At 36.7% G+C, this 25,730-nt stretch overlaps 1 protein-coding gene across 9 annotated transcripts in view; it reads left to right on the plus strand.

Moving 5' to 3' along the window:
- The window catches only part of CEP85L (centrosomal protein 85L), a 217,855-nt gene that overhangs the window by 87,815 nt on the left and 104,310 nt on the right, over positions 1-25,730 (plus strand). For all 9 annotated transcript variants that reach the window (XM_082406137.1, XM_082406138.1, XM_082406139.1 and 6 more), the window contains one exon: positions 21,685-22,472. In XM_082406137.1, the coding sequence (XP_082262263.1) occupies positions 21,685-22,472 (788 nt within the window). The remainder of the gene's footprint in view (positions 1-21,684; positions 22,473-25,730) is intronic.

Raw genomic sequence — 25,730 nt, forward strand, 5'->3', positions numbered from 1 at the left:
ACAATTTTTAGCTGAAATGTGTGAATACATTTGAATTCTTAAGAGACTGATTATTGTAAAAACCTCAATATATGTAGCAAATAACTGCATGATTTACATACTACATGGGTTTATTAACAAAAACTCTTAATGTAACTTATCACAATTTACATACTATACTTGATACAATATATGCACTTACATCTATTGTAAATTACAATAGACATTACAATCTATTGTCATTTCCTTTCTGAAGATATTCAGGGTAGTTTATGGAAAACAATAGTATAGAGCTGTGTGATTCAATATGGTAGCCACTAGTAACATGGGGGTATTGAGTGCTTGAACTATGCCTGGTCCAAATTGAGGTGTAAGCTGCACACTGGATTTGAATATTTTGTATTAAAAGAATATAAAATATCTCATTAATACGTTTTAATATTGATTACATAATGATATAGTATTTTAGATATAGTGGGTTAAATAAAAGATATTATGATTTTTAAAATAAATTTATTTATTTATTTATTTATTTATTTATGGCTGCGTTGGGTCTTCGTTGCTGTGCGTGGGCTTTCTCTAGTTGCAGCGAGCGGGGGCTACTCTTCGTTGCGGTGCGCGGGCTTCTCATTGCGGTGGCTTCTCTTGTTGTGGAGCATAGGCTCTAGGTGCGCGGGCTTCAGTAGTGTGGCACATGGGCTCAATAGTTGTGGCTCGTGGGCTCTAGCGCGCAGGCTCAGTAGTTGTGGCGCATGGGCTTAGTTGCTCTGCGGCATGTGGGCTCTTCCCGGACCAGGGCTCGAACCCATGTCCCCTGCGTTGGCAGGCAGATTCTTAACCACTGCGCCACCAGGGAAGTCCCAATAAAAGATATTATTGAAGTTAGTTTTACCTTTTTTTTTTTTTATGTAGTTACTGTAAAACTTAAAATTACAAATGTAGCTTACATTGTTATTTTTTAAAATAAATTTATTTATTTATTTTTGGCTCTGTTGGGTCTTCATTGCTGCACACAGGCTTTCTCTGGTTGTGGCACGCATGCTTCTTATTGCAGTGGCTTCTCTTGTTGCGGAGCATGGATTCTAGGTGCGTGGGCTTCAGTAGTTGTGGCACGAGAGCTCAGTAGTTGTGGCTTGCGGAGTCTAGAGCACAGGCTCAGTAGTTGTGGTGCACAGGCTTAGTTGCTCTGTGTCATGTGGGATCTTCCCGGACCACGGACCAAACCTGTGTCCCCTGCATTGGCAGGTGGATTCTTAACCACTGCGCCACCAGGGAAGTCCCACTTACATTATATTTTTATTGGACATATTGGTATTGACAGTATCATTTGTAAAGGGTTTACTTTCAAAGATTTTACGAGTGTGTATATATGTTTATATATTTCCCAGTAGAAACAATATTGGCTTCTCAAAATAGCTACTGTCACCCCACTTAATATTTAATATAATAGAAATTTATATCCTTAGCATTATGTCTGTGATAAATTGTATTCTACTGTCAGTCTGGGGCTACTAAAAGCATACTCCTTTTATCATTTTGACAGTGGTGAAAGCTTCACTGCAGTGGGATTGCCCTGGTTCCTTTGGCAAAGAGAAAGTTAAGGTTTCTGTGGTGAGATATAAATGTTTGGGTTAGGGAAGATTTTAGATTGGAGAATCCCTGAAATTCTGAAGAGTTCTGTTGCTCAGTTAAGGAATGGGGAAAAGGAATAATGTCAGTAATCCCTGCTGGAATTCTCCCATCAGGTGTGAGGTATAGGCCCTCAGACTTAATTAGGAGGAAGAGGGAACATTATCCTGGAGTCTCACATAGCTGACTGCTAGACCAGTGGGTACCCACATGAAAGTGAGCAGGTGAAGAGTGTGATTGCACCAGTTTTTCATATGTAAAGTTTGGATGCAATTTGAGTGTTTAGAAGGAAAAAGCCTATCTTGCCACAGGCCTCTGAAATTTGTTCTTTGCAAATAACATTATGTTCATGTTATATAATTCAAATATTTAACCTGTAGTAGTAAATTTTGAGTTCTTATTTATCTTAATGATTTATCTTTGTTTAAAAGACAATTGTGGTTAAATGGTATACCTCTATAAACTAAATGTAAATTTAATTTTGGGGGTATAGATAAAAGTACATGAATAAATTTTACTTAAATTCCATGATATATTAAGTAAACAGTACAGCTGTGAAGTAAGTCATCAAACCTTAAACAAACTATAAGGTACTGTCTAGTTAGACCTTCACTCTCACTCCCCCTTCTTTGCCCTATAGTACTGTATGCTTATAACTGATGTTCCAGTCGATGCTCTTTGGCCATTGCTAAATCCTCAAGGTATTCTGTGAATCATCTGGAAAAATAACATTATTTTTAATTTTAATGTTGTGTTTTATTTTAATTATTTAAAAATTTAAAATTCATACATGAGTGTAGAATATATAATTATCACAGACTGTAAATGCTCTAGGAATGATAAATATCCAGCTTTGTAAATGATATGACACAAATGAAGGTACCTTTCTATTCTTTGCTAACATGCAGCTTTTAGAAGTTTGTTCATTTATTCACTTAATAAATATTTATTGAGTACTTTGTTTCAAAAACTGCAGAACTGCAGAGATCAACATGGAGAGGATTACATCAAAATCTCAGCAGGGAAGGAACTCTAGTATAGAAAAATATTCTAAAATTACCATTGAGTGATTTGCTTTTAGCCATGGTATTTTGAGATTTCAAATAATGCTAAATAAGAGTGTGAGATTTTTATATTTAACAAGTTGGAACACTAACATTAGTGGCACCACCTTTTAGCTGTGGTAATTTGTTCATGCGGAGTCAGATTCCAGGGTGGGAGGAAGTAGATCTGTGACATAAGGATAGATGTGCCTGCAGAACTACCAAATTGTAACATAAGCCACATCAGCAGATCACCAATTTCTTTCTTGGTTTTCTTTGCTGAGACCTGGAGGCCATGTATAAATAGCTGCTGCTGGCACAGAAAGGAGAGTTGTTCTTGAAGTATACAGCATTTGTTGTGTAGGGCATAACCTAGATGTGGTCCCAGAGTTGAGTAATTAAGGAAGAAGCAAGAGGAGTATAGGACTGGGAATATAGGACCCTGAGGCTAGAAAAGAACTTTATTTTTGCTTAGACTTGGCTCTGTAACCTTCCACAGGACAGTCTTCCTCTCCCGAATCACATGGTGCCTAAGAGGCAGGCTCACATTGCAGTTCTTTTATTTTTTTAAATCTGAGCTCTTAAGTGTAGCTTCTAATAGTCTATTTGGGGCTAATTTTCAAGCATATTTATATATTTTACTAAAAAACGGTACAGATAGAGTTAAATATTTTTTCTTTGATAATTTCCAACTGCTAATTTGTATCAGAGATAATTTTCTTATCTAATTAACCTCATTTATATCAAGTAGGAGGGACTGATAAAAATGGACTTCAATTTAATCAAATCTTCATTAGTTAGTTGTTTTTACTAAGAAATAATAGGACTGTTGAATAGTATAAATTTTGAGGTCATCCTGTGAGTATGTGTCAGAAAGGAAGAAAAATAAGAAAAGTTAACATTTGGTGCCTTGTCCTTATTTTATGAAGAAACGAAGGCCTTGTAATGTAAGGACTTGTTTAGTCATTTATTCATGTGACCAATATTTATCCTCTACTGTGTGTCAGGTCCTGTGCTAGTGGTTAGAATTAAACAGACATTTTCTTTGTTCATTGTATACATAAAATCTAGTGGAGAAGACAATACAGGAAATAATTATCATAAAATATGAGCAGTATGATGGGCAAAGTACACAGGGTAGGAGGACATTCCTAAATCCACTGGATTTGGGGAAGGACCCCTGGCAGAAGTGATGTTTAAGCTGAGGACCAAAAAGGTGAGTAAGAACTGACAGGGCAAAACAAGGCAGGAGAGTAGTCTAGGCTGAGAGGACAGCATGGTCAAAACTGGGAGGTGAGAGAACATTCTGAGGATGAATCAAGAGGAGAGCAAAACGGGATGCCAGGGGACCACTGGCATTGCAGGTGGGAGCCAATGATGACTTGTTCATAAAAGGAGACAGTAGGAAAGGAGAAAATTAGATGATTCAGGAGATAATTAGGCAATGAAAATCATACATTCTTTTATACAACTTTATTGAGATATAATTTATATACCATATAATTTACCCATTTAAAATGTACAACTCAGTGGCTTTTAGTATTATATTCACAGAGTTGTATATATATCACCCGAATGAATTTTAGGGCATTTTCATTACCCCAAAGAGAAACCCCACTCACCTTAGCCATCACCCCCTCCTCCAACAACCCTATGCCCCCTACCCTAGGCAACCACTAATTTTGGAAGACGTCATAAAAACTTCCCAAGGCTCTGTTTTCTTTGCTTGTGTATTTTATTACAGTGATTAGGTTTCATTAGTTTACTTTGCTAAATGGTTTCTTTAAAACACCTCATCTTAATGTAAAATATCCTCTTGTTCTTACTCTTGTTTTTTTTTCTTTTTTACAGAAAATTTCAAACATATACTAAAGTAAAAAGAAGGCAAAATGGTAAAACCCACATGTACACAACACCAAACTTATACAATTGTAAATTTATAACACATGGCAATCTTATTTCAGATATTCTATGCTCACCCCCATACCTTAGGTGATATTTTCAAGCAAATCAAGAGTTCCCCCATAACCTTTTAATTACAATAGTAATAATATTTATTGAACATTTACTGTGTATAAGGCATCATGATAAGAGGTTTACATGATTGTTTCAGTTAATTGAAAAATAACTTGTTGGGTACAATTCTATACCCATTTTATAGGCGAAGTAAATGATATTTATTTAGACTGTTCTCTAACCTGTTTCCTTGCTTTATTAAGGTTCATTTCATTGGTGAATAATCTTATGTTGCTGCAACTTCATAGCTTTGGAACTTTCAGGACTCTGATGATGAGTACTTCCATAACATGACCTCCAGATATTACAGTGGATTAGTTGGTCTGTTGACCTTAACGTTAATAAGAGTATGTATCATAGATTTTTTCAGTGTGAGGTTTTATACTTCTATACATGATTAAAAAATTTTTTTCATTATAGAATCCTTCTGAGGTCAAATATAATCATTTTCTCTTTACTGATGAAAAATAAAACTTAGAGGACATTAATAACATCTGGGTTTATACAGCGGTTCATGTGGTGGAGCTGAGATTCTTCAAGTCTAACTCAAGCCCTGCGCTTAACCGCACTGTTAGATATCTGTTCTTGAAGGGAGAAACTAGAGAGGAAGAAGAACTGAGAGGTGTAGTGTAGGATAGTGTAGGTAATACTAGGCTGAGAAACAGGAGACCAGGATTCTCTTTTGAGATCTGTACTTGGTCAAGTAATTTAACCTTTATGGACTTAGTTCTTCATTTGCATATGGAAAGAGGTGAAGGGTTATATACAGAATACTTTTCTGCTTGTGAAATCAAATAATTTCAAGGCAGTATTCAAAACAATTATGATTTATATTCTTTTGCAAACCAAATAACCCTTTTCCTTTGCTCCCCATCTCTACTTAATTTTCTTGTTAATCTACCTTACTGCTTAAACTATTTCAATTTAAAATTTTAAACATGGCATATAAGAACATTACAGCTGTAGTAAATTTGCAGAAATTAAAATTGTTTGTTGGAGGTATATTTTGTATCTTTATGGCCCTCATTTTTACCTTCATTGTTGTTCATCCATCCATTTGTCTATTCATTTACTCATTTTTTCCTATCATTTTGCTTCTTGATCTGGTAGAATATGAACCTGACCAAGCTGAGCTGAATTTAGTCCATTTTTGAGAACTGTAATGAACCCATGTACTTCTGACCTGGAAAGGCCTTTCAGTCGCACAGCCATGGGTTTAGGGAAGAGGTTAATGACTTCACATTTCCCCAGACATGCAAGTGGTTAGAGGACCAAATGATAATTTCTTGTCAGTTCTGTCATAAAGTAACAGTTTTTTTTCCTGAGAAAATTTGAATTTTTGAAAATCACGTCCCATAATTTGAGATCATTACAATTTGATTTATAACCATTTTTATAGGAGAGAAATAACACTTTTAGCTCTTTGCAAGTAAACTGCCTGATGAGACTTAATCTAAATTGAAACTAGTAGGAGATATCTAGAAAATGGTACAGTTGAATGAAATTTTAAAAGCCATTCAAGAAAAAAATAACTAAAATTTTTGTGTAAATACAAAAAGGAGCTTTTTTACTGACTAGCTTTTAAAATTAGTTTTTTTTTAAAAAAATTAATTAATTAATTAATTAATATTTTTGGCTGCGTTTGGTCTCCGTTGCTACTTGCAGGCTTTCTCTAGGTGCGGTGAGCGGGGGCCACTCTTCGTTGTGGTGCGTGGACTTCCCATTGAGATTGCTTCTCTTGTTGTGGAGCACGGGCTCTAGGCGCGTGAGCTTCAGCAGCTGTGGCATGTGGGCTCAGTAGTTGTGGCTCGTGGGCTCTAGAGCACAGGCTCAGTAGTTGTGGCACACGGGCTTAGTTTCTCCGTGGCATGTGGGATCTTCCCAGACCAGGGATCGAACCCGTGTCCCCTGCATTGGCAGGCGGATTCTTAACCACTGCGCCACCAGGGAAGTCCCTAAAATTAGTTTTGCTTTGAATTGTTGACCTCTTTAAACTGTACTTCAGATTGTCCTTTAATAAAGTTGCCAGTAGTCTGGTTGGAGATCAGAAATGCTCCCCTTTTTTAAAAACCAGCTTTTCATCTTGTTTTATATAAACTTATAGAATGAAGCTTCTTAGTTTGTTGTGAATGGTTGCTAAGAGACAGTGTACAAAAAGAGCTTGAGAACTAATTTGTGAACAGTGTAGACTTCTGTAATTATTTTAAACAAGTTATTTTAGAACTTCTCACTCGTTTTCTGCTTCAGTAGGATTTGAAGTGACTTCACAAAATACAATTGAGAAAAAATATAAAATATTCAAGAAAAAAAGGTGATCGGTAATAATGATTAGACAATAACAAAATGAGAACCAAGATTTGCATAGAATTGTGTACTGTTGCTATCAAGTACAGTTGCTAAAAGAATAGGTCATAGGTTTGAAAGTAGGGAAACAGAAGCTTCTCTCTATCCTTAAGATACAATGAATAAAAGCAAGCAGTTCATGGAACTATGCTTTTCATGATCTTGATACCTGACATACAGTTTTCCTAATGTTCTTGATAGTTATTTCTGTGTAATTCTTTTATGTAATCATTCTCAGTCTCTATGCAGATACCATAATGCCAAAATAGGACTTCATATTTTAGGTGTATCTTTTATAAACATTTAGCTAGATTAAAAAAATTATGTGGACAATTCTTGTGTTTTGAGTGGATATTCACCTACTGTGATTGTTAAATTTTGATGCATTTTAAATCATATTGTATACTTTCTAGTCTGCTTTTCTCAAGTTTTTTCCTTCTTGCCTTCTTTTGTTTCACTTTCTCTTCATGACATTTTCCTTCTAGTTTATTAGAAGTTATACACACGTATCTCTTATGAGCTATAATTCATATACTATACAATTCACCCATTTAAATTATACAATTTAATGCTTTTTAATATAGTCTCAGAATTGTTCAACTATTACCACAGTCTAAGTTTAGAACATTTTTTAGCCCACCCCCCTCCTCCCCAAAAGAAGTCTGTTAGCTGTCACTCCCCACCTTCCCTCCCATCCCTAAGCAACCACTAATCTGTATAAATTTCTTTTTTCTGGACATTTCATATAAATGGAATCATCTAATATATCGTCCTTTGTGACTGACTTTCACTTAGCATAATGTTTTCAAGACTCATCATGTTGTAGCATGTATTAGTACTTCATTTCTTTTTATTACCATAATAAAAGATAATATTCCATTGTACCACTTTTCATTTATCCATTGATCACTTGATGGACATTGCATTATTCTGACTTTTTGGCTGTTAAGAATAATGCTTCTGTGAATATGTTTCCATTTCTTTTGGGTGTATACCTAGGAGTGGAATTGCTGGATCATACGGTAGGTAACTCTGTTTAACCTTTTGAGGAACTGCCACACTGTTTCCTAAGCAGCGGCACCATTTTACATTCCCATCAGCATTGTATGAGGGTTCCAATTTCTCCACATCCTTGCGGACACTTGACACTTACTATCTGTCATTCGGATGATAGCCATCCTAATGGGTGTGAAGTGGTGTCTCATTGTGGTTTTGATTTGCATTTCCCTAAAAATGACAAACAAAAATGTCCTTTTCGTATGCTTTAATAGGACCATCTGTATATCTTCTCTGGAGAAACGACTATTCAAATTCCACATCCATTTTTAAATTGGATTATTTGTGTTTTTATTATCGAGTTGTGTTTCGTATATAATCTAGATGAAAGTCCCTGTCAGATGTGTAATTGCAAAAATTTTCTCCCTTTCTTTGGGCTGTCCTTTTACTTTCTTGATGGTATCATTTGCAGCAAAAATTTTTTAAATTTTATTGAAGTCCAGTTTATTTTCTTTTGTTGCTTGGGCTTTTGGTGTTGCATCTAAGAAATCACTTCCTGACTTAAGATCATGAAGATTTACACCTATGGTTTCTTCTAAGAGTTTCATAGTTCTAGCTGTTACATTTAGGCCTATGTTTCATTTTGAGTTAATACTTGTTGAAGGTATAAGGTAGGTGTACAGCTTTGTATTCTTTTGCTTGTGGCTATATAGTTGTGAGCTCTACCTATTCTTTTAGTTGTTAATGTAGAGATTATAACGTGCATCCCTAACTTGACTGTAATGGTAGTATGCTGCTCCACCCCTGTTGTATTTGTCATAGTTGATATTTTGGTTTTATCTCTCCCCCTCTCTTTTTTTAACCCAGAAGTTAGATAGTGTTATGCAATTATTGGTGTTTTTAGATTTAATCACAGCTTTGCTGTTTTTTAAAAAAAACCTCATTCCTTTTTACAACTCATGACTCATTTTTCTTCTTTAGTGAAAGAAACTTAAGGAATGTTAGTAGTTCTTTTAATGAGTCGGTTGGTGATAAGCTCTGTTTCTGTTTAGCAGAAAATATATTTTGCCTTCATCTTGAAAGATAGCTTAGCGTTCCAAACAATTCTTGGGTGCCACTTATTTACTCTTAACCCTTTGGAGATGTTATTTCACTGTGCTCTGGATTCCATTATTGCTGTTGAGAAGTTGGCTATCATTCTGAGAGTTCTTTTATGAATAGTCTCCCTTTTCTCTCTGGCTCACTTCTTTTTTTTTTAAATTTAATTTTAATTTAATTTAATTTAATTTAATTTTTTTGGCTGTGTTGGGTCTTCGTTTCTGTGCGAGCGCTTTCTCCAGTTGCGGCAAGCGGGGGCCACTCTTCATCGCGGTGCGCGGGCCTCTCACTATCGCGGCCTCTTTTGTTGTGGAGCACAGGCTCCAGACGTGCAGGCTCAGTAGTTGTGGCTCACAGGCTTAGTTGCTCCGCGGCATGTGGGATCTTCCCAGACCAGGGCTCGAACCCGTGTCCCCTGCATTGGCAGGCAGATGCTCAACCACTGCGCCACCAGGGAAGCCCCTGGCTCACTTCTTATTGTCTGGTGTTTTGTAGTTTCCTTGTCCTGCCGCTGTGTGTGTGTAATGGTGAAGTTGTAAACCCCGAGAAGGGCTATGTTCATATTTTATTGCAAATAATATATTTGCATTGTCTTTTCTACTTAGCACAGTGCCTTGTACATAATACGTTGTTAGAAGATTGTTTGGTTGAACTACTACTGAATTTCTTTATATATGTCTCTTTTTCTACCAGAGTGTAGTTTAGAATATTTTTAAAATATTTACCTAAAAATATAGGGAATACTTAGAAACGTTCATTTGTTTAAAAAAAGAGTTAAATGTGGCTTAAAAATTTTTTTTCTCATATGATACATGATCATGACATTAGCAGGAAGGGGAAAAAGTCACGGTGTTCTATAAAACTTAATTATTGCCTTTGGGATAGACTTAATATTTTTATTTAAAATATAAAATATTTATATTTTATATTGACTGAAAATATATTAAGCTGTTACACTTTAAATCAGAATATTTTGATATAGGGTTATAGTTTCCTGATTATTTTTTTCTTTGTAAAGACTCATGATTTATTGCTATAATATGTATCTGGAAGGTGTGGTTTTTTAAAAAATTTAATTCCTTTATACTATAAGAAAGAGCAGAGAGAGACTGTCTCTATATACAAGAGAAGATAGAATCAATCTCGCATCTATTGCCAGATAAGAATAATATGACAGTGAAACAGAAGGTTGGGATTTTGTTCAGAATTCAGGACTTTGTTATCTTAAATATAATTCACTTGCATTATCAGATTACAGCAATGTCCTCTTATATTTTTCCCCTATAAGCTGAAATCTGTCTGAAACCATTAGCTCTTCTGTGCTCTCTATAAACCCTGTCCTCTGGTTTGTTTGGGTTTTTTTTAATTTTTAAATTTTAAAAATAAATTTATTTATTTATTTTGGCTGCATTGGGTCTTCCTCGCTGTGCGTGGGCTTTCTCTAGTTGCGGCGAGCAGGGGCTACTGTTCGTTGCGGTGCATGGGCTTCTCATTGTGGTGGCTTCTCTTGTTGCGGAGCACGGGCTCTAGGTGTTCAGGCTTCAGTAGTTGTGGCTCGCGGGCTCTAGAGCGCAGGCTCAGTAGTTGTGGCGCACGGGTTTAGTTGCTCTGTGTCATGTGGGATCTTCCTGGACTAGGGCTCAAACCCATGTCCCCTGCATTGGCAGGCAGATTCTTAACTACTGCGCCACCCGGGAAGTTCCATGTCCTCTGATTTTTAAAAGGACGGCCTTCTGCCGGTTTTAGATTTCACTTGTTCTAACTTAGATATGGGCTGGATGCCATGATAATAACTTGCATTTGGGATTTGTGGCTACAGTTAGGTAGTACAATAAAGCACATTAGGAATCACATTGCATCTACCTGTAACTGATTGTGTTTTGTTAGGCAAAATAAATTATTTTTTGATTCATCTCTTAGATAGAATGGTCTTTTTTTTCAGATACTTAAACTGTCAAATATTTAATACTTTGTTCATTAATTCATGGTGTATATGTGCATGAGTATGTATGTGCATGTGTATGTGGGTAGACTGAACTTTAATCCTTAGTTTTCACAGTAGTGAATTCTGAATGTCACAGTAAATCAGTTTTTACAGTGAAACTCAGATACTGGTGATGGTTGAACTTAAGATATTTAAACTTGAAGGCTTCAGAACTGGAATCAGTCCTAGGTGGAATGACGTGGTGAATAGAACAGCAGAATCACTTATTAAAAAGTGTTGTTTCCTGGACCCTCTCTACTCTAACTGAATGAGAATCTCTCAGAGTAGGGCTCCAGATACCAGGTAAGTTTGTTGTATTTTAAAGTTTGAGAACTTCAGGTATAAGTGACTTTTGGAGTAAATTCTATTCTCAATATAATGTTCTATGAACAGCATATATTATCAGTAGCTTTCAGATTTGTAGGAGTAAATACTAGTCTGATGTGGAATTGGTTTTTATCACCAATTGTTGATTTTCTCTGCAGTTGGGAAATATTGAGCTACCAAGGTAGACAGGAAGTTAGCACGTTATCAGATAAAAGTAGCACCCAGGATTAGTGATCTCTGGTCTCGGAAGTTTCAGCTGTGACATGGAAAGTGAGACAGTCACCTGATACATAATTCATACTTTAGTAACAGTGTTCTTTGAGATATTTCAAACTCTCTGAGGTCACAAAATAAAACACCTTTGCAGAACTTTGGCCAAATGGTAATTAAAATAAGACGTTGTGTAAAATAAAATGTGAAAGCATCTTTCTCCTTTTCTCCTCTTTCTACCTTTGTTTATTAAATTTGGGGTATATTCCTCTAGATCATTTCTCTGCCCGTGAATATATATGTATTTACATATACATATGCACATGTATACATATATTTCCTTATATGTTTGCATATTTTAAATATTGATGTATACAGACAGATTGCCCCTCTTCTTCCAAAGGCTATAACTATTTATGTTCTTACCATCGTCGGATCTTAGCAGCCTTTAATAATTTTATGAATATGATAGGGAATGTACTTCTACTATTTAGTGAGTTGAAACATCTTTTTTTGAAAAACAAACTTCTTAAAAAAATTTATTTTATTGAAATATAGTTGATTTACAATATTGTGTTAATTTCTGCTCTACAGCAAAGTGATTCAGTTATACATTTATACATTCTTTTTCATATTCTTTTCCATTACAGTTTATCACAGGATATTGAATATAGTTCCCTGTGCTGTACAGTAGGACCTTGTTTATCCATTCTATATATACTAGTTTGCATCTGCTAATCCCCAACTCCCAATCCATCCCTCTCCCACCCCCTACTCCCCACCCCCCTTGGCAACCACAGTCTGCAAGTCTGTTTCTGTTTTGTAGATAAGTTCATTTGTATCATATTTTAGATTCCACGTGCAAGTGATATCATATGATATTCATCTTTCTCTTTCTGACTTAGTTCGCTTAATATGATAATCTATAGGTCCATCCATGTTGCTGCAAGTGGCATGATTTCATTATTTCTTATGGCTGAGTAGTATTCCATTGTACATATGTACCACATCTTCTTTATCTATTCATCTGTCAGCGAACACCTAGGCTGCCTCCATTAAACATGTATTCTTTATTTGCTTTTGTTTTGTTTTGTTTTGTGGTTTGCTTATTGATTTCTTTTGCCTATTTTAAAATTAGGTTGTTAGGTGTTTGTTTTTGGGTTTTTTTTTTTTTGGAGTTCTTTGTACAGTATGGATATTTACCTTTTGCCTGTTATACTGAACATATCACTTATTTTAGCTATTTCTTTTTTTTTAAACATCTTTATTGGAGTATAATTGCTTTACAATGGTATGTTAGTTTCTGCTTTATAAAAAAGTGAATCAGCTGTGTGTGTACATATATCCCCATATCCCCTCCCCCTTGCGTCTCCTTCCCACCCTCTCTATCCCGCCCCTCTAGGCGGTCACAAAGCACCGAGCTGATCTCCCTGTGCTATGCAGCTGCTTCCCACTAGCTCTCTATTTTACATTTGTTAGTGTATATATGTCCATACCACTCTGTCACTTCGTCCCAGCTTACCCTTCCCCCTCCCCATGTCCTCAAGTCCATTCTCTACATCGGCATCTCTATTCCTGTCCTGCCCCTAGGTTCTTCAGAACCTTTTTTTTTTTTTTTTTAGATTCCATATATATGTGTTAGCATACAGTATTTGTTTTTCACTTTCTGACTTACTTCACTCTGTATGACAGTCTCTATGTCCATCCACCTCACTACAAATAACTCAGTTTTGTTTCCTTTTATGGCTGAGTAATATTCCATTGTATATATGTGCCACATCTTCTTTATCCATTCATCTGTCGATGGACATGTAGGTGGCTTCCATGTTCTGGCTATTGTAAATAGAGCTGCAGTGAACATTGTGGTACATTAATCTTTTTGAATTACGGTTTTCTCAGGGTATATGCCCAGGAGTGGGATTGCTGGGTCATATAGTAGTTCTATTTTTAGTTTTTTAAGGAACCTCCATACTGTTCTCCATAGTGGCTGTATCAATTTACATTCCCACCAACAGTGCAAGAGGGTTCCCTTTTTTCCACACCCTTTCCAGCATTTATTGTTTGTAAATTTTTTTGATGATGGCCATTCTGACTGGTGTGAGGTGATACCTCATTGTAGTTTTGATTTGCATTTCTCTAATGATTAATGATGTTGAGCATCCTTTCCTGTGTTTGTTGGCAATCTGTATATCTTCTTTGGAGAAATGTCGGTTTAGGTCTTCTGCCCATTTTTGGATTGGGTTGTTTTTTTTTTGATATTGAGCTGCATGAGCTCCTTGTATATTTTGGAGATTAATCCTTTGTCAGTAGCTTCGTTTGCAAATATTTTCTCCCATTCTAAGGGTTGTCTTTTCATCTTATTTATGGTTTCCTTTGCTGTGCCAAAGCTTTTAAGTTTCATTAGGTCCCATTTGTTTATTTTTGTTTTTATTTCCATTTCTCTAGGAAGTGGGTCAAAAAGGATCTTGCTGTGATTTATGTCATAGAGTGTTCTTCCTTTGTTTTCCTCTAAGAGTTTTATAGGGTCTGGCCTTACATTTAGGTCTTTGATCCATTTTGAGTTTACTTTTGTGTTTGGTGTTAGGAAGTGTTCTAATTTCATTCTTTTACATGTAGCTGTCCAGTTTTCCCAGCACCACTTATTGAAGAGGCTATCTTTTCCTCATTGCATATTCTTGCCTCCTTTATCAAAGATAAGGTGACCATATGTGCATGGGTTTATCTCTGGGCTTTCTGTCCTGTTCCGTTGATCTGTACTTCTCTTTTTGTGCCAGTACCATACTGTCTTGATGACTGTAGCTTTGTAGTATAGTCTGAAGTCTGGGAGCCTGATTCCTCCAGCTCCATCTTTCTTTCTCAAGATTGCTTTGGCTATTCGGGGTCTTTTGTGTTTCCATACAAATTGTGAAATTTTTTGTTCTAGTTCTGTGAAAAATGCCATTGGTAGTTTGATAGGGATTGCACTGAATCTGTAGATTGCTTTGGGTAGTATAGTCATTTTCACAGTATTGATTCTTCCAATCCAAGAACATGGTATATCTCTCCATCTATTTGTATCATCTTTAATTTCTTTCATCAGTGTCTTGTAGTTTTCTGCAGACAGGTCTTTTGTCTCCTTAGGTTGGTTTATTCCTAGGTATTTTGTTCTTTTTGTTGCAATGGTAAATGGGAGTGTTTCCTTAATTTCTCTTTCAGGTTTTTCATCATTAGTGTATAGAAATACAAGAGATTTCTGTGCATTAATTTTGTATCCTGCTGCTTTACCAAATTCATTGATTACCTTTAGTAGTTTTCTGGTAGCATCTTTGGGATTCGCTATGTATAGTATCATGCCATCTGCAAACAGTGACAGTTTTACTTCTTTTCCGATTTGGATTCTTTTTATTTCTTTTTCTTCTCTGATTGCTGTGGCTAAAACTTTGAAAACTATGTTGAATAATAGTGGTGAGAGTAGACAACCTTGTCTTGTTCCTGGTCTTAGTGGAAATGGTTTCAGTTTCTCACCATTGAGAAAGATGCTGGCTGTGGGTTTGTCATATATGGCCTTTATCATGTTGAGGTAAGATCCCTCTGTGCCTAATTTCTGGAGGGTTTTTATCATAAGTGGGTATTGAATTTTGTCCAAAGCTTTTTCTGCATCTATTGAGATGATCATATGGTTTTTCTTCTGCAGTTTGTTAATATGGTATATCACATTGATTGATTTGCGTATATTGAAGAATCCTTGTATTCTTGGGATAAACCTCACTTGATCATGGTGTATGATCCTTTTAATGTGTTGTTGGATTCTGTTTGCTAGTATTTTGTTGAGGATTTTTGCATCTGTGTTCATCAGTGATATTGGCCTATAGTTTTCTTTTTTTGTGACATCTTTGTCTGGTTTTGGTATCAGGATGATGGTGGCCTCGTAGAATGAGTTTGGGAGTGTTCCTCCCTCTGCTATATTTTGGAAGAGTTTGAGAAGGATAGGTGTTATCTCTTCTCTCAGAGTTTGATAGAATTCATCTGTAAATCCATCTGCTCCTGGGCTTTTGTTTGTTGCAAGATTTTAAATCACAGTTTCAATTTCAGTGCTTACGATTAGTCTGTTTATAGTCTCTATTTCTTCCTGGTTCAGTCTTGGAAGGTTGTGCTTTTCTAAGAATTTGTCCATTTCTTCCAAGTTGTCCATTTTATTGGCATATAGTTGCTTGTAATAATCTCTCATGATCCTTTGTATTTCTGCAGTGTCAGTTGTTACTTCTCCTTTTTCATTTCTAATTCTATTGATTTGAGTCTTCTCCCTTTTTTTCTTGATGAGTCTGGCTAATGGGTTATATTTATTTCTGATCTGGTCTTTATGATTTCTTTCCTTCTGCTAACTTTGGGGGTTTTTTTGGTTCTTCTTTCTCTAATTGCTTTAGGTGTAAGGTTAGGTTGTTTATTTGAGATGTTTCTTGTTTCTTGAGGTAGGATTGTATTGCTATAAACTTCCCTCTTAGAAATGCTTTTGCTGCATCCCATAGGTTTTGGGTCTTCGTGATTTCATTGTCATTTGTTTCTAGGTATTTTCTGATTTCCTCTTTGATTTCTTCAGTGATCTCTTGGTTATTTAGTAGTGTATTGTTTAGCCTCCATGTGTTTGTATTTTTTACAGAGTTTTTCCTGTAATTGATATCTAGTCTCATAGCATTGTGGTCGGAAAAGATACTTGATACAATTTCAATTTTCTTAAATTTACCAAGGCTTGATTTGGGACCCACGATATGATCTATCCTGGAGAATGTTCCACGAGCACTTGAGAAGAAAGTGTATTCTGTTTTTGGATGGAATGTCCTATAAATATCAATTAAGTCCATTTTGTCTAATGTGTCATTTACAGCTTGTGTTTCCTTATTTATTTTCATTCTGGATGATCTGTCCATTGGTGAAAGTGGGGTGTTAAAATCCCCTACTATGATTGTGTTACTGTCGATTTCCCCTTTTATAGCTGTTAGCATTTGCCTTATGTATTGAGGTGCTCCTATGTTGGGTGCATAAATATTTACAATTGTTATATCTTCTTCTTGGATTGATCCCTTGATCATTATGTAGTGTCCTTCTTTGTCTCTTGTAATAGTCTTTATTTTGAAGTCTATTTTTTTAATATGAGAATTGCCACTCCAGCTTTCTTTTGATTTCTATTTGCATAGAATATCTTTTTCCATTCCCTCACTTTCAGTCTGTATGTGTCCCTAGGTCTGAAGTTGGTCTCTTGTAGGCAGCATATATACAGGTCTTGTTTTTGTATCCATTCAGCCAGTCTGTGTGTTTTGGTTGGAGCATTTAATCCATTTACATTTGAGGTAGTTATTGATATGTATGTTCCTATTACCATTTTCTTAATTGTTTTGGGTTTGTTATTGTAAGTCTTTTCCTTCTCTTGTGTTTCCTGCCTAGAAAAGTTCCTTTAGCATTTGTTGTAAAGCTGGTTTGGTGGTGCTGAATTGTCTTAGCTTTTGCTTGTCTGTAAAGCTTTTAATTTCTCCATCGAATCTGAATGACATCCTTGCTGAGCAGAGTAATCTTGGTTGTAGGTTTTTCCCTTTCATCACTTTAAATATGTCCTGCCACTCCCTTCTGGCTTGCAGAGTTTCTGCTGAAAGATCAGCTGTTAACCTTATGGGGATTCCCTTGTATGTTATTTGTTGCTTTTCCCTTGCTGCTTTTAATATTTTTTCTTTGTATTTAATTTCTGATAGTTTGATTCATATGTGTCTTGGCATGTTTCTCCTTGGATTTATCCTCTATGGGACTCTCTGCGCTTCCTGGACTTGATGGATATTTCCTTTCCCATGTTATGGAAGTTTTCAACTATAATCTCTTCAAATATTATCTCAGTCCCTTTCTTTTTCTCTTCTTCTTCTGGGACCCCTATAATTCGAATGTTGGTGTGTTTAATGTTGTCCCAGAGGTCTCTGAGACTGTCCTCAATTTTTTCATTCTTTTTTCTTTATTCTGCTCTGCGGTAGTTATTGCCACTATTTTATCTTCCAGGTCACTTATCTCTTCTTCTGCCTCAGTTATTCTGCTGTTGATTCTCTCTAGAGAATTTTTAGTTTCACTTATTGTGTTGTTCATCATTGTTTGTTTGCTCTTTAGTTCTTCTAGGTCCTTGTTAAACGTTTCTTGTATTTTCTCCATTCTATTTCCAAGATTTTGGATCATCTTTACTGTCATTACTCTGAATTCTTTTTCAGGTAGACTGCCTATGTCCTCTTCATTTGTTCGGTCTGGTGGATTTTTGCCTTGCTTCTTCATCTGCTGTGTGTTTCTCTGTCTTCTCCTTTTGCTTAACTTACTGTGTTTGGGTCTCCTTTCGCAGGCTGCAGTTTTGTAGTTCCCATTGTTTTTGGTGTCTGCCTCCAGTGGGTAAGGTTGGTTCAGTGCGTTGTGTAGGCTTCCTGATGGAGTGGACTGGTGCCTGTGTTCTGGTGGATGACGCTGGATCTTGTCTCTTTCTGGTGGGCAGGGCCACGTCCAGTGGTGTGTTTTGGGGTGTCTGTGAACTTATTATGATTTTAGGCAGTGGTCTCTTGCCTCTTCGGCAGCTCCAGACCTTTTCCCAGACTCCCTCCCGGCTAGCTGTGGTGCACTAGCCCCCTTCAGGCTGTGTTCACGCAGCCAACCCCAGTCCTCTCCCTGGGATCTGACCTCCGAAGCCCGAGCCTGAGCTCCCAGCCACCGCCCGCCCCGGCAGGTGAGCAGACAAGCCTCTCAGGCTGGTGAGTGCTGGTCGGCACCGATCCTCTGTGCGGGAATCTCTCCGCTTTGCCCTCTGCACCCTTGTTGCTGTGCTCTCCTCTGTGGCTCTGAAGCTTCCCCCCCGCCATCCACCCGTCTCTGCCAGTGAAGGGGCTTCCTAGTGTGTGGAAACTTTCCCTCCTTCACAGCTCCCTCCCAGAGGTGCAGGTCCTGTCCCTATTCTTTTGTCTCCACTTTTTCTTTTTTCTTTTGCCCTACCCAGGTATGTGGGGAGTTTCTTGCCTTTTGGGAAGTCTGAGGTCTTCTGCCAGCATTCAGTAGGTGTTCCGTAGGAGTTCTTCCACACATAGATGTATTTTTGATGTATTTGCGGAGAGGAAGATGATCTCCATGTCTTACTCCTCCACCATCTTGAAGGTCCCCCGTAGCTATTTCAATGGTGTAATAATAGCGAACATTTTGCTTTTGTGCCTGGAATTCTTCTGAGTCCTTTACATGTATTATTTCATGTAATCTTCACTGTTGTCCTCTTTACTTTATGGATGAGGTAACTGTGATGCAAGAAGGTTAAATAACTTGTTTGAGCATGTGACTACTAAGTGGTAGAGCCAGGATTTGAATCTAAAAATGCTGATTTCAAAAATATTACACTTAGCCTTTACACTATCTTTACTTACAGCTTTTTAAAAATGTAAAAGTCTGAAAATTTTAAATTTGGTGTAAAACCCATTTTTTGTTTATTAAAGAATTGAAGATATTTTTAAGAGGCTATGATGATTTTAATACAAATATTCCTTTAGGGATATTAACACAAACACACATATATAGATGTAGATATAGTGCTGTAATATATTAATACAAATATTCCGTAGAATTTTGGGGTCATTTGTCCTATTTCTATTTAGAACTGACCTTCAGTAGCATATTCCTCTCTATTTCCTTCTTCTACTGATTACCATAATAATCCATTAATCTTCCTGCTGCCAATCATTTTGCATTAATTTGTCCTCAGCAGTTACTGGAATAATCATCTTAAGTACAGTTTTGGTCATATCACTTGCTCCTTTGTTTGGAAACTTTTGGTATTTCACATTTCTTGCTGAATGAAGGGTAGGCTGTTTCTGTAGCAGAGCATTTGAAGATTTGCACAGCTCTGCTTTACATTTACCTTTCAAGAATTATCTTGAGCAGCTTTTCTTGATACTTACTGCATACTGCAGATAAATGGGATAATTTGTTTTTCTTTTTTTAAAAAAAATTTTTATTTATTTATTTATGGCTGTGCTGGGTCTTCGTTTCTGTGCGAGGGCTTTCTCTAGTTGTGGCAAGCGGGGGCCACTCTTCATCGCGGTGCGCGGGCCTCTCACTATCACGGCCTCTCTTGTTGTGGAGCACAGGCTCCAGACGCGCAGGCTCAGTAATTGTGGCTCATGGGCTTGCTCTGCGGCATGTGGGATCTTCCCAGACCAGGGCTCGAACCCGTGTCCCCTGCATTAGCAGGCAGATTCTCAACCACTGCGCCACCAGGGAAGCCCCTGTTTTTCTTCTTTTGAGGCCATATTCTCCTGCCTTCATACTTGGATCAGTTAGTGTTCTGAATCAGTAGAAGAAGCTGACTGGATGATTGAGCAGATGAGGAATTTATTTAAGGGCATTTGGTTAACTCAGAATTTTTGAGGAGGGCTGGAGAGCCAGGCTTAAGGTTAAGCTTCCAGGTAATATGCCTCAGTCACCTCTGAGAACTGGCACTCTCTGGCCCCACTGGAGGAAACCACCAGTGCTGCCCAACTGCTGCCACTTCTCGGACAGAACTTGGTTTGGCCACCTCTGCTGCTGTCATTGTTGGGGGCTAATGCCTCTGCTGTTGCCAAACGTGGTAGCTCCACACTGAGCCTGTTTTCTCATGTGACTCACTTCCAAACTGAAACCTTGTGCAGGTCCTTCTGAATGTCTGTATCATAGTTGCAGGGTATGTTGGGAATTTAAGGTCTAAAATTTATTTTGGGAGGTTGGGCTTATAATGTGGGAATTTTCTTGAGTATGAAAAGGTTCTGCAGAAGCTGATGGGAAACTGTTAAATGGTAAATGTCTACTATATTACTTTTTCTTGTATTCTTGCATCTATAATGTTTTTCCGCTTTCATCTCCAGGTGAATAAATTCTGTGCAAAGACCTATTGGAATTCCATTTTTGAATTAGTTTGCCTGGGTCTTTCTCATCTGAATTTTCTTATGACTTTCTCAACATTTCTTTTTCCATTACTTTATTTCTTTAAAACAATATCAAAGCTCACAACTAATATTTAAATATATTCTGTTATGAGTAAAACAATATGGAAAGATACAGAAAAAACTGTAAAAGTTGCCTTTCACCACCCACCTCCTCTCCCCCTACATTTCAAATCGCTATCCCCTTTCTAGATATCATGTGATAAAAATGATAATCTTTGATTTTAATTTCATATATTTGATGATAATTTGGCACTTGATAGTAAGTCCATTGAGTATAGAGGCCCTTATTTATCCTTTGGGCTTCCGTAGAGCCTACTACCGCTGTTCCTATGTGTAGGATAGTATTATGTGAAGGCCTGACCTACGGCAGTAACTATGTAATCATTTTGGAAGTAAAAATGTACAACGTGGGGATTTAGTAAATGTGCAGAGAAAGATAGGAATCAAAGTAGACTCCAAGTGTTCTAGCTTGGGAAATATATTATTGATGATGCCATTTAGGGAGATTGGGAGTGTAGGAACTACTCTGTATCTGCAAATATATTGCTAGAACACTTTCGGATTATTTTCCATTATTGCAGGAGCACCTTTACCCATATTCTAATTTGAATTGTAGTTTGAAAGGTGCTAAAATGTTCATATTGGGCCTATATTTCCACAGTTGAGGAAAGACACTAAGAGATACGATTTTTTAATAAAGTTGTGTTTGAGGCTTCAGTGATAGATCATGAATAAGACCTTTCAGTGGGGAGATGGATTTTTCTTTTAAGGCACAATACTTAGATTAAATATCATGAATATAAACCTGTTTTCCAGTCATTTTTCATCTGTAAGTAGATGGCAGATGAGCATATATTTTGTTATGTATCCATTTTTAGAAAATGATATTTGAAAGTATGTTTGATTTGTTTCAGATAAACTTAAAGGAATAATAATAATAATAGTAACAATAATAAGCCCCTCATTTTGATAAAAGTGCCTCTGAAAAACTTGTGCTGGGAAACCATGTTCAGATTTTTGTTTTGGCATTTTACATTTTGCCTCTTTTTTTTTTTTTTTTTTTTCTGTTAATTACAACTAATTTGGCATTCTTTTTTCTTTCCAGATCATTCAACTTCAAGTGGCACATTATCTTTTAAGCCTAGTCGATCATTGGTTACTCTTCCTACTGCCCATGTCATGCCATCTAACTCCAGCGCTTCAGTTTCCAAACATAGGGAATCATTGACATCAGATGGCTCAAAATGGAGTATAAGCCTTATGCAAACATTGGGAAACCACAGTAGAGGGGAGCAGGACTCTTCACTAGACATGAAGGACTTCCGGCCTCTCCGGAAATGGTCATCTTTATCCAAACTCACTGTCCCAGGTAACTGCAGCCAGGGTGGCATTGTGCACACAGAACAGTCAAGGAGAGGTTTAGAAAAGACAGGGAGAGACAAGGCTTTAACATCACAACTAAGGACACTTGGACCTAGCTGTTTACATGACAGTATGGAGATGCTTAAGCTAGAGGACAAGGAAATAAATAAAACACGACCATCAACTCTGGACAACAAATATAAATTTGAGAGCTGCAGCAAAGAGGACTTTAGAGCTTCTTCCTCCATTCCTAGGAGACAGGCCTTAGACATGACATATAGTGCCTTACCTGAAAGCAAGCCCATTATGACAAGCTCAGAGGCTTTTGAACCGCCGAAATATTTAATGCTTGGTCAACAAGCAGTAGGTGGAGTTCCCATTCAGCCTTCTGTGAGGACGCAGATGTGGCTTACTGAGCAGTTGCGGACAAACCCTTTGGAAGGTAGAACTACAGAGGACTCTCACAGTTTAGCTCCTTGGCAGCAGCAGCAAATTGAAGGGTTTCGACAAGAAAGTGAAACACCAATGCAGGTAAGGCTCAAAGTCTAGTGTTTGCTTCCCTCCAGTGGATGTTATGAGTACAAGCGCACTTGAAGTAAGCATATGACAGTGTGTCCATAGGCACAGATTGTTTTGCTTTTCCTTTCCCCTGCAGGATAATAAGCATAAATGTTATAAACTCTAAAAGTATTGCGTTGGTAAACAAAGCTTAAAAAATATTTGAGACTGATTAACACGGAAAACTTGAAACCTGTACCTGCCTTGGCCTTTATTTTCCTTCTCATTTGTTAAATGGACATAAACATAAACAAAGCTAAAAATACTCAATTCTGTTTCAATAGTTGAAACAGAAACAGAGGAGCTGGCATGGTATACTAGAAAGAACATTAACTTGCGTGTATGAAGGCTTGGATTTTGTTTTATCAGATTCAGAGTCTGGATGATTCTCTACCTGTCACTTAATACTTAGTATCTCTGGGCCTGAGTTTTTCTTTCTTTCCTTTTTTTCTTTTTTTCCTAAATTGAGATATAATTGACATATAACATATTAGCTTCAGGTATATAACATAATGATTCAATATATGTATATATTGTAAAATGATCACCACAGTAACTCTAGTTAACATCCAACACCATACATAGTTACAAAATTTTTTTCCTTGTAATAAGAACTTTTAAGATCTACTCTTAGCAACTTTCAGATATACAATACAGCATTATTCTCTATAATCACTATGCTGTACATTGTATCCCTGTGACTTTTTTATTTTATAACAAAGTTTGTGCCTTTTGATCTCCTTCATCCATTTACCCACCCTCCAGCCCGAGCCTCTGGCAGCCACCAATCTGTTCTCTGTATATATGATTGTGATTTTTTGTTTGCTTGTTTTAAAAACATAATTGTCTTTCTCTGTCTGACTTATTTCACTTAGCATAATGCTTTCAGGGTCCATCCATGTTGTCACAAATGGGAAGATTTCCTTTTTATGGATGAATAACATTCCATTGTTTATTGTAATATTCCATACACACACACACACACACACACACACACACACACACACACACACACACATATGGCACATTTTCTTTATTCATTCATCTACTGATGGATAATTTTGTTGCTTCCATGTCTTGGCTATTGTCAGTAAAGCTGAAATGAACATAAGGGTGCATATATATCTTTTCGAGTTTGTGTTTTCATTTTCTTCAGATGAATACCCAGAAGTGGAATTGCTGGATCATATGGTAGTTCTCTTTTTAATTTTTGAGGAACCTCCATACTGTTTTCCATAGTGGCTGCACCAGTTTACATTCCCACCAACGTGTACAGGTTTCTTTTTTCTCTACATTCTTCTCAACACTTGGTATTTCTTGTCTTTTTGATAATAGCCATTCTGATAGGTGTGAGGTGATATCTCATTGTGATTTTGATTTGAATTTCCCTGATGATTAGTGATGTTGAGCACCTTTTCATGTACCTGTTTGCCATATATATGTTTCTTCTCGGTTTCTACATCTATAAAATGAGAAGGTGTAACTAAAGTCATTTATAAAGCTTTGGTAGTGGTTGGTATGTATTTAGGTTTATAAAATAGATGTGCTTTTTTAAAAAGTTAAATTGGATGTCAGGATTTATTAATCATTTTAAGGAAAGCACTTTGCGATAATATTACATAAAAGAAAAATGGTGTGTACCCCCTAATGTAACATGTAAATGTTTAAATTTCTTGATCTGGAAATGTTTTCTATTCCATGGTAATTTTCTACAGCTCATTTTAACTGGGAAACCAATTATTTGTAAAATTTTTCATAAATTCTATCATCCAATTTTTTTTCTATTGCCAGAATTTTCTGAAACAAAGTAATTCCATCGAAAATTGTAAAATTTCCCTAGAGCAAAAACTTAAAATTACTAATCGTTACAATTACTAATAAAAAAATAACAAAGATTAAAGGAATATATTCTGTGAAAGGATAAGGAAATCACTTATCTAGGAACCTCACAAATCTGAGTGCAGCTCCCAAACATACGCATAACCTAATGTGCTACATTCACAGGAGAACCCTTAACACATCGTATGTGCCTTCTTTACTCTTGTTTTGGACATAGTTCTTATCATCTTGATTATATATATTTAAATTGCATAACCAAACAGAAGTATCATTATGATGTGTGAATTACAAATCAGAAAAGAGCAATTTAACCAGATTTATTTGTGATTTATCTATTCAAGCAGTTGAAAGATAGGAGACCTAATTTATCAAATACTACCGTATTTTAGTTCTCAGGTGCTTGTGATTATAAGAGAGCAGGGTTCAAGTAGTTGCTTCTGCAGCTGGTGTCTACACAGAAGTGGAGCGGCCTGGGGTGGTGAGGGTAGGGGCTGAATGTTCTGCTCCAACCTGCAGAACAGTAGGTGCAATAGGGAGGTAACTGCAAGAGTTGAGTGAATTTAAAGGAATAAGTACTAATTCATTCCTTCTTCCATTCTGGTGGGAGGACCCTCTTCTGTAATCGAAGTTTTCCCCGACCTTGAAGCAGTGCAGAGAGGGTAGGGAGCTTGGAGGTGCTTTGTGGAGAAAACTTATTTTTAAATCTTCTTAGTGCGTGGTACAGGAAGAAGGCTATAAGGGACAAAATTTGCTTGTGCTTGGAAAACCCTACTTTTTGATTAACCTTCTTTGGGATGGTCTCTTTATAGTGCTTTTAAGTTTCATAGTAGAAAGGTGAAACCAGGTAAGGAAAACCTAGACACTTTAATTGCAGTGTTTAAATGACCGCTTCTCTTCTAATTCTCTTGGACTACTACAGAAAAAAAATTCTTAAATACCTTCTCCTTGGAGCCTCTAAATATTGTATTTTAAAAGCTCTCATCTTTGTCTTTTCTTAAGTCTCTTTAAAAACAGTGATTTCCTTTTAGTCTAATTTTTGCATAAAGGGAAGAGGCTTAATAATAATTATCCCATCTCATAAATTGTGAGAATGTGTATGATTTTCAAGGACAACTGTTTGTCACTGTGAAGAAAAAAAAAAAAGAAAACTATTTACAACAAAGAAAAGGAAGTTGGCTGAGAGTCACAATCTAACATCACCATAAATTTATCTAGAACTTTGTAGCTGTCAGAGTGTTTTATCTCAATTGATCCTCAGAACCTCCTTTCTCCCTTTACACCCTCAAAAGTTTAGTATTGTAACATGGAAGTGTCACTCCTCTTAGAACTCAGTTCTAAATAATTACTGAGCCAGCCTCACAGTCTTATGTGCATGGTGTTCTTTGATTCCCA

The sequence above is a fragment of the Balaenoptera borealis genome (genome assembly GCF_965194805.1).
Source record: "Balaenoptera borealis genome assembly, chromosome: 9".
NCBI lineage: Eukaryota > Metazoa > Chordata > Mammalia > Artiodactyla > Balaenopteridae > Balaenoptera > Balaenoptera borealis.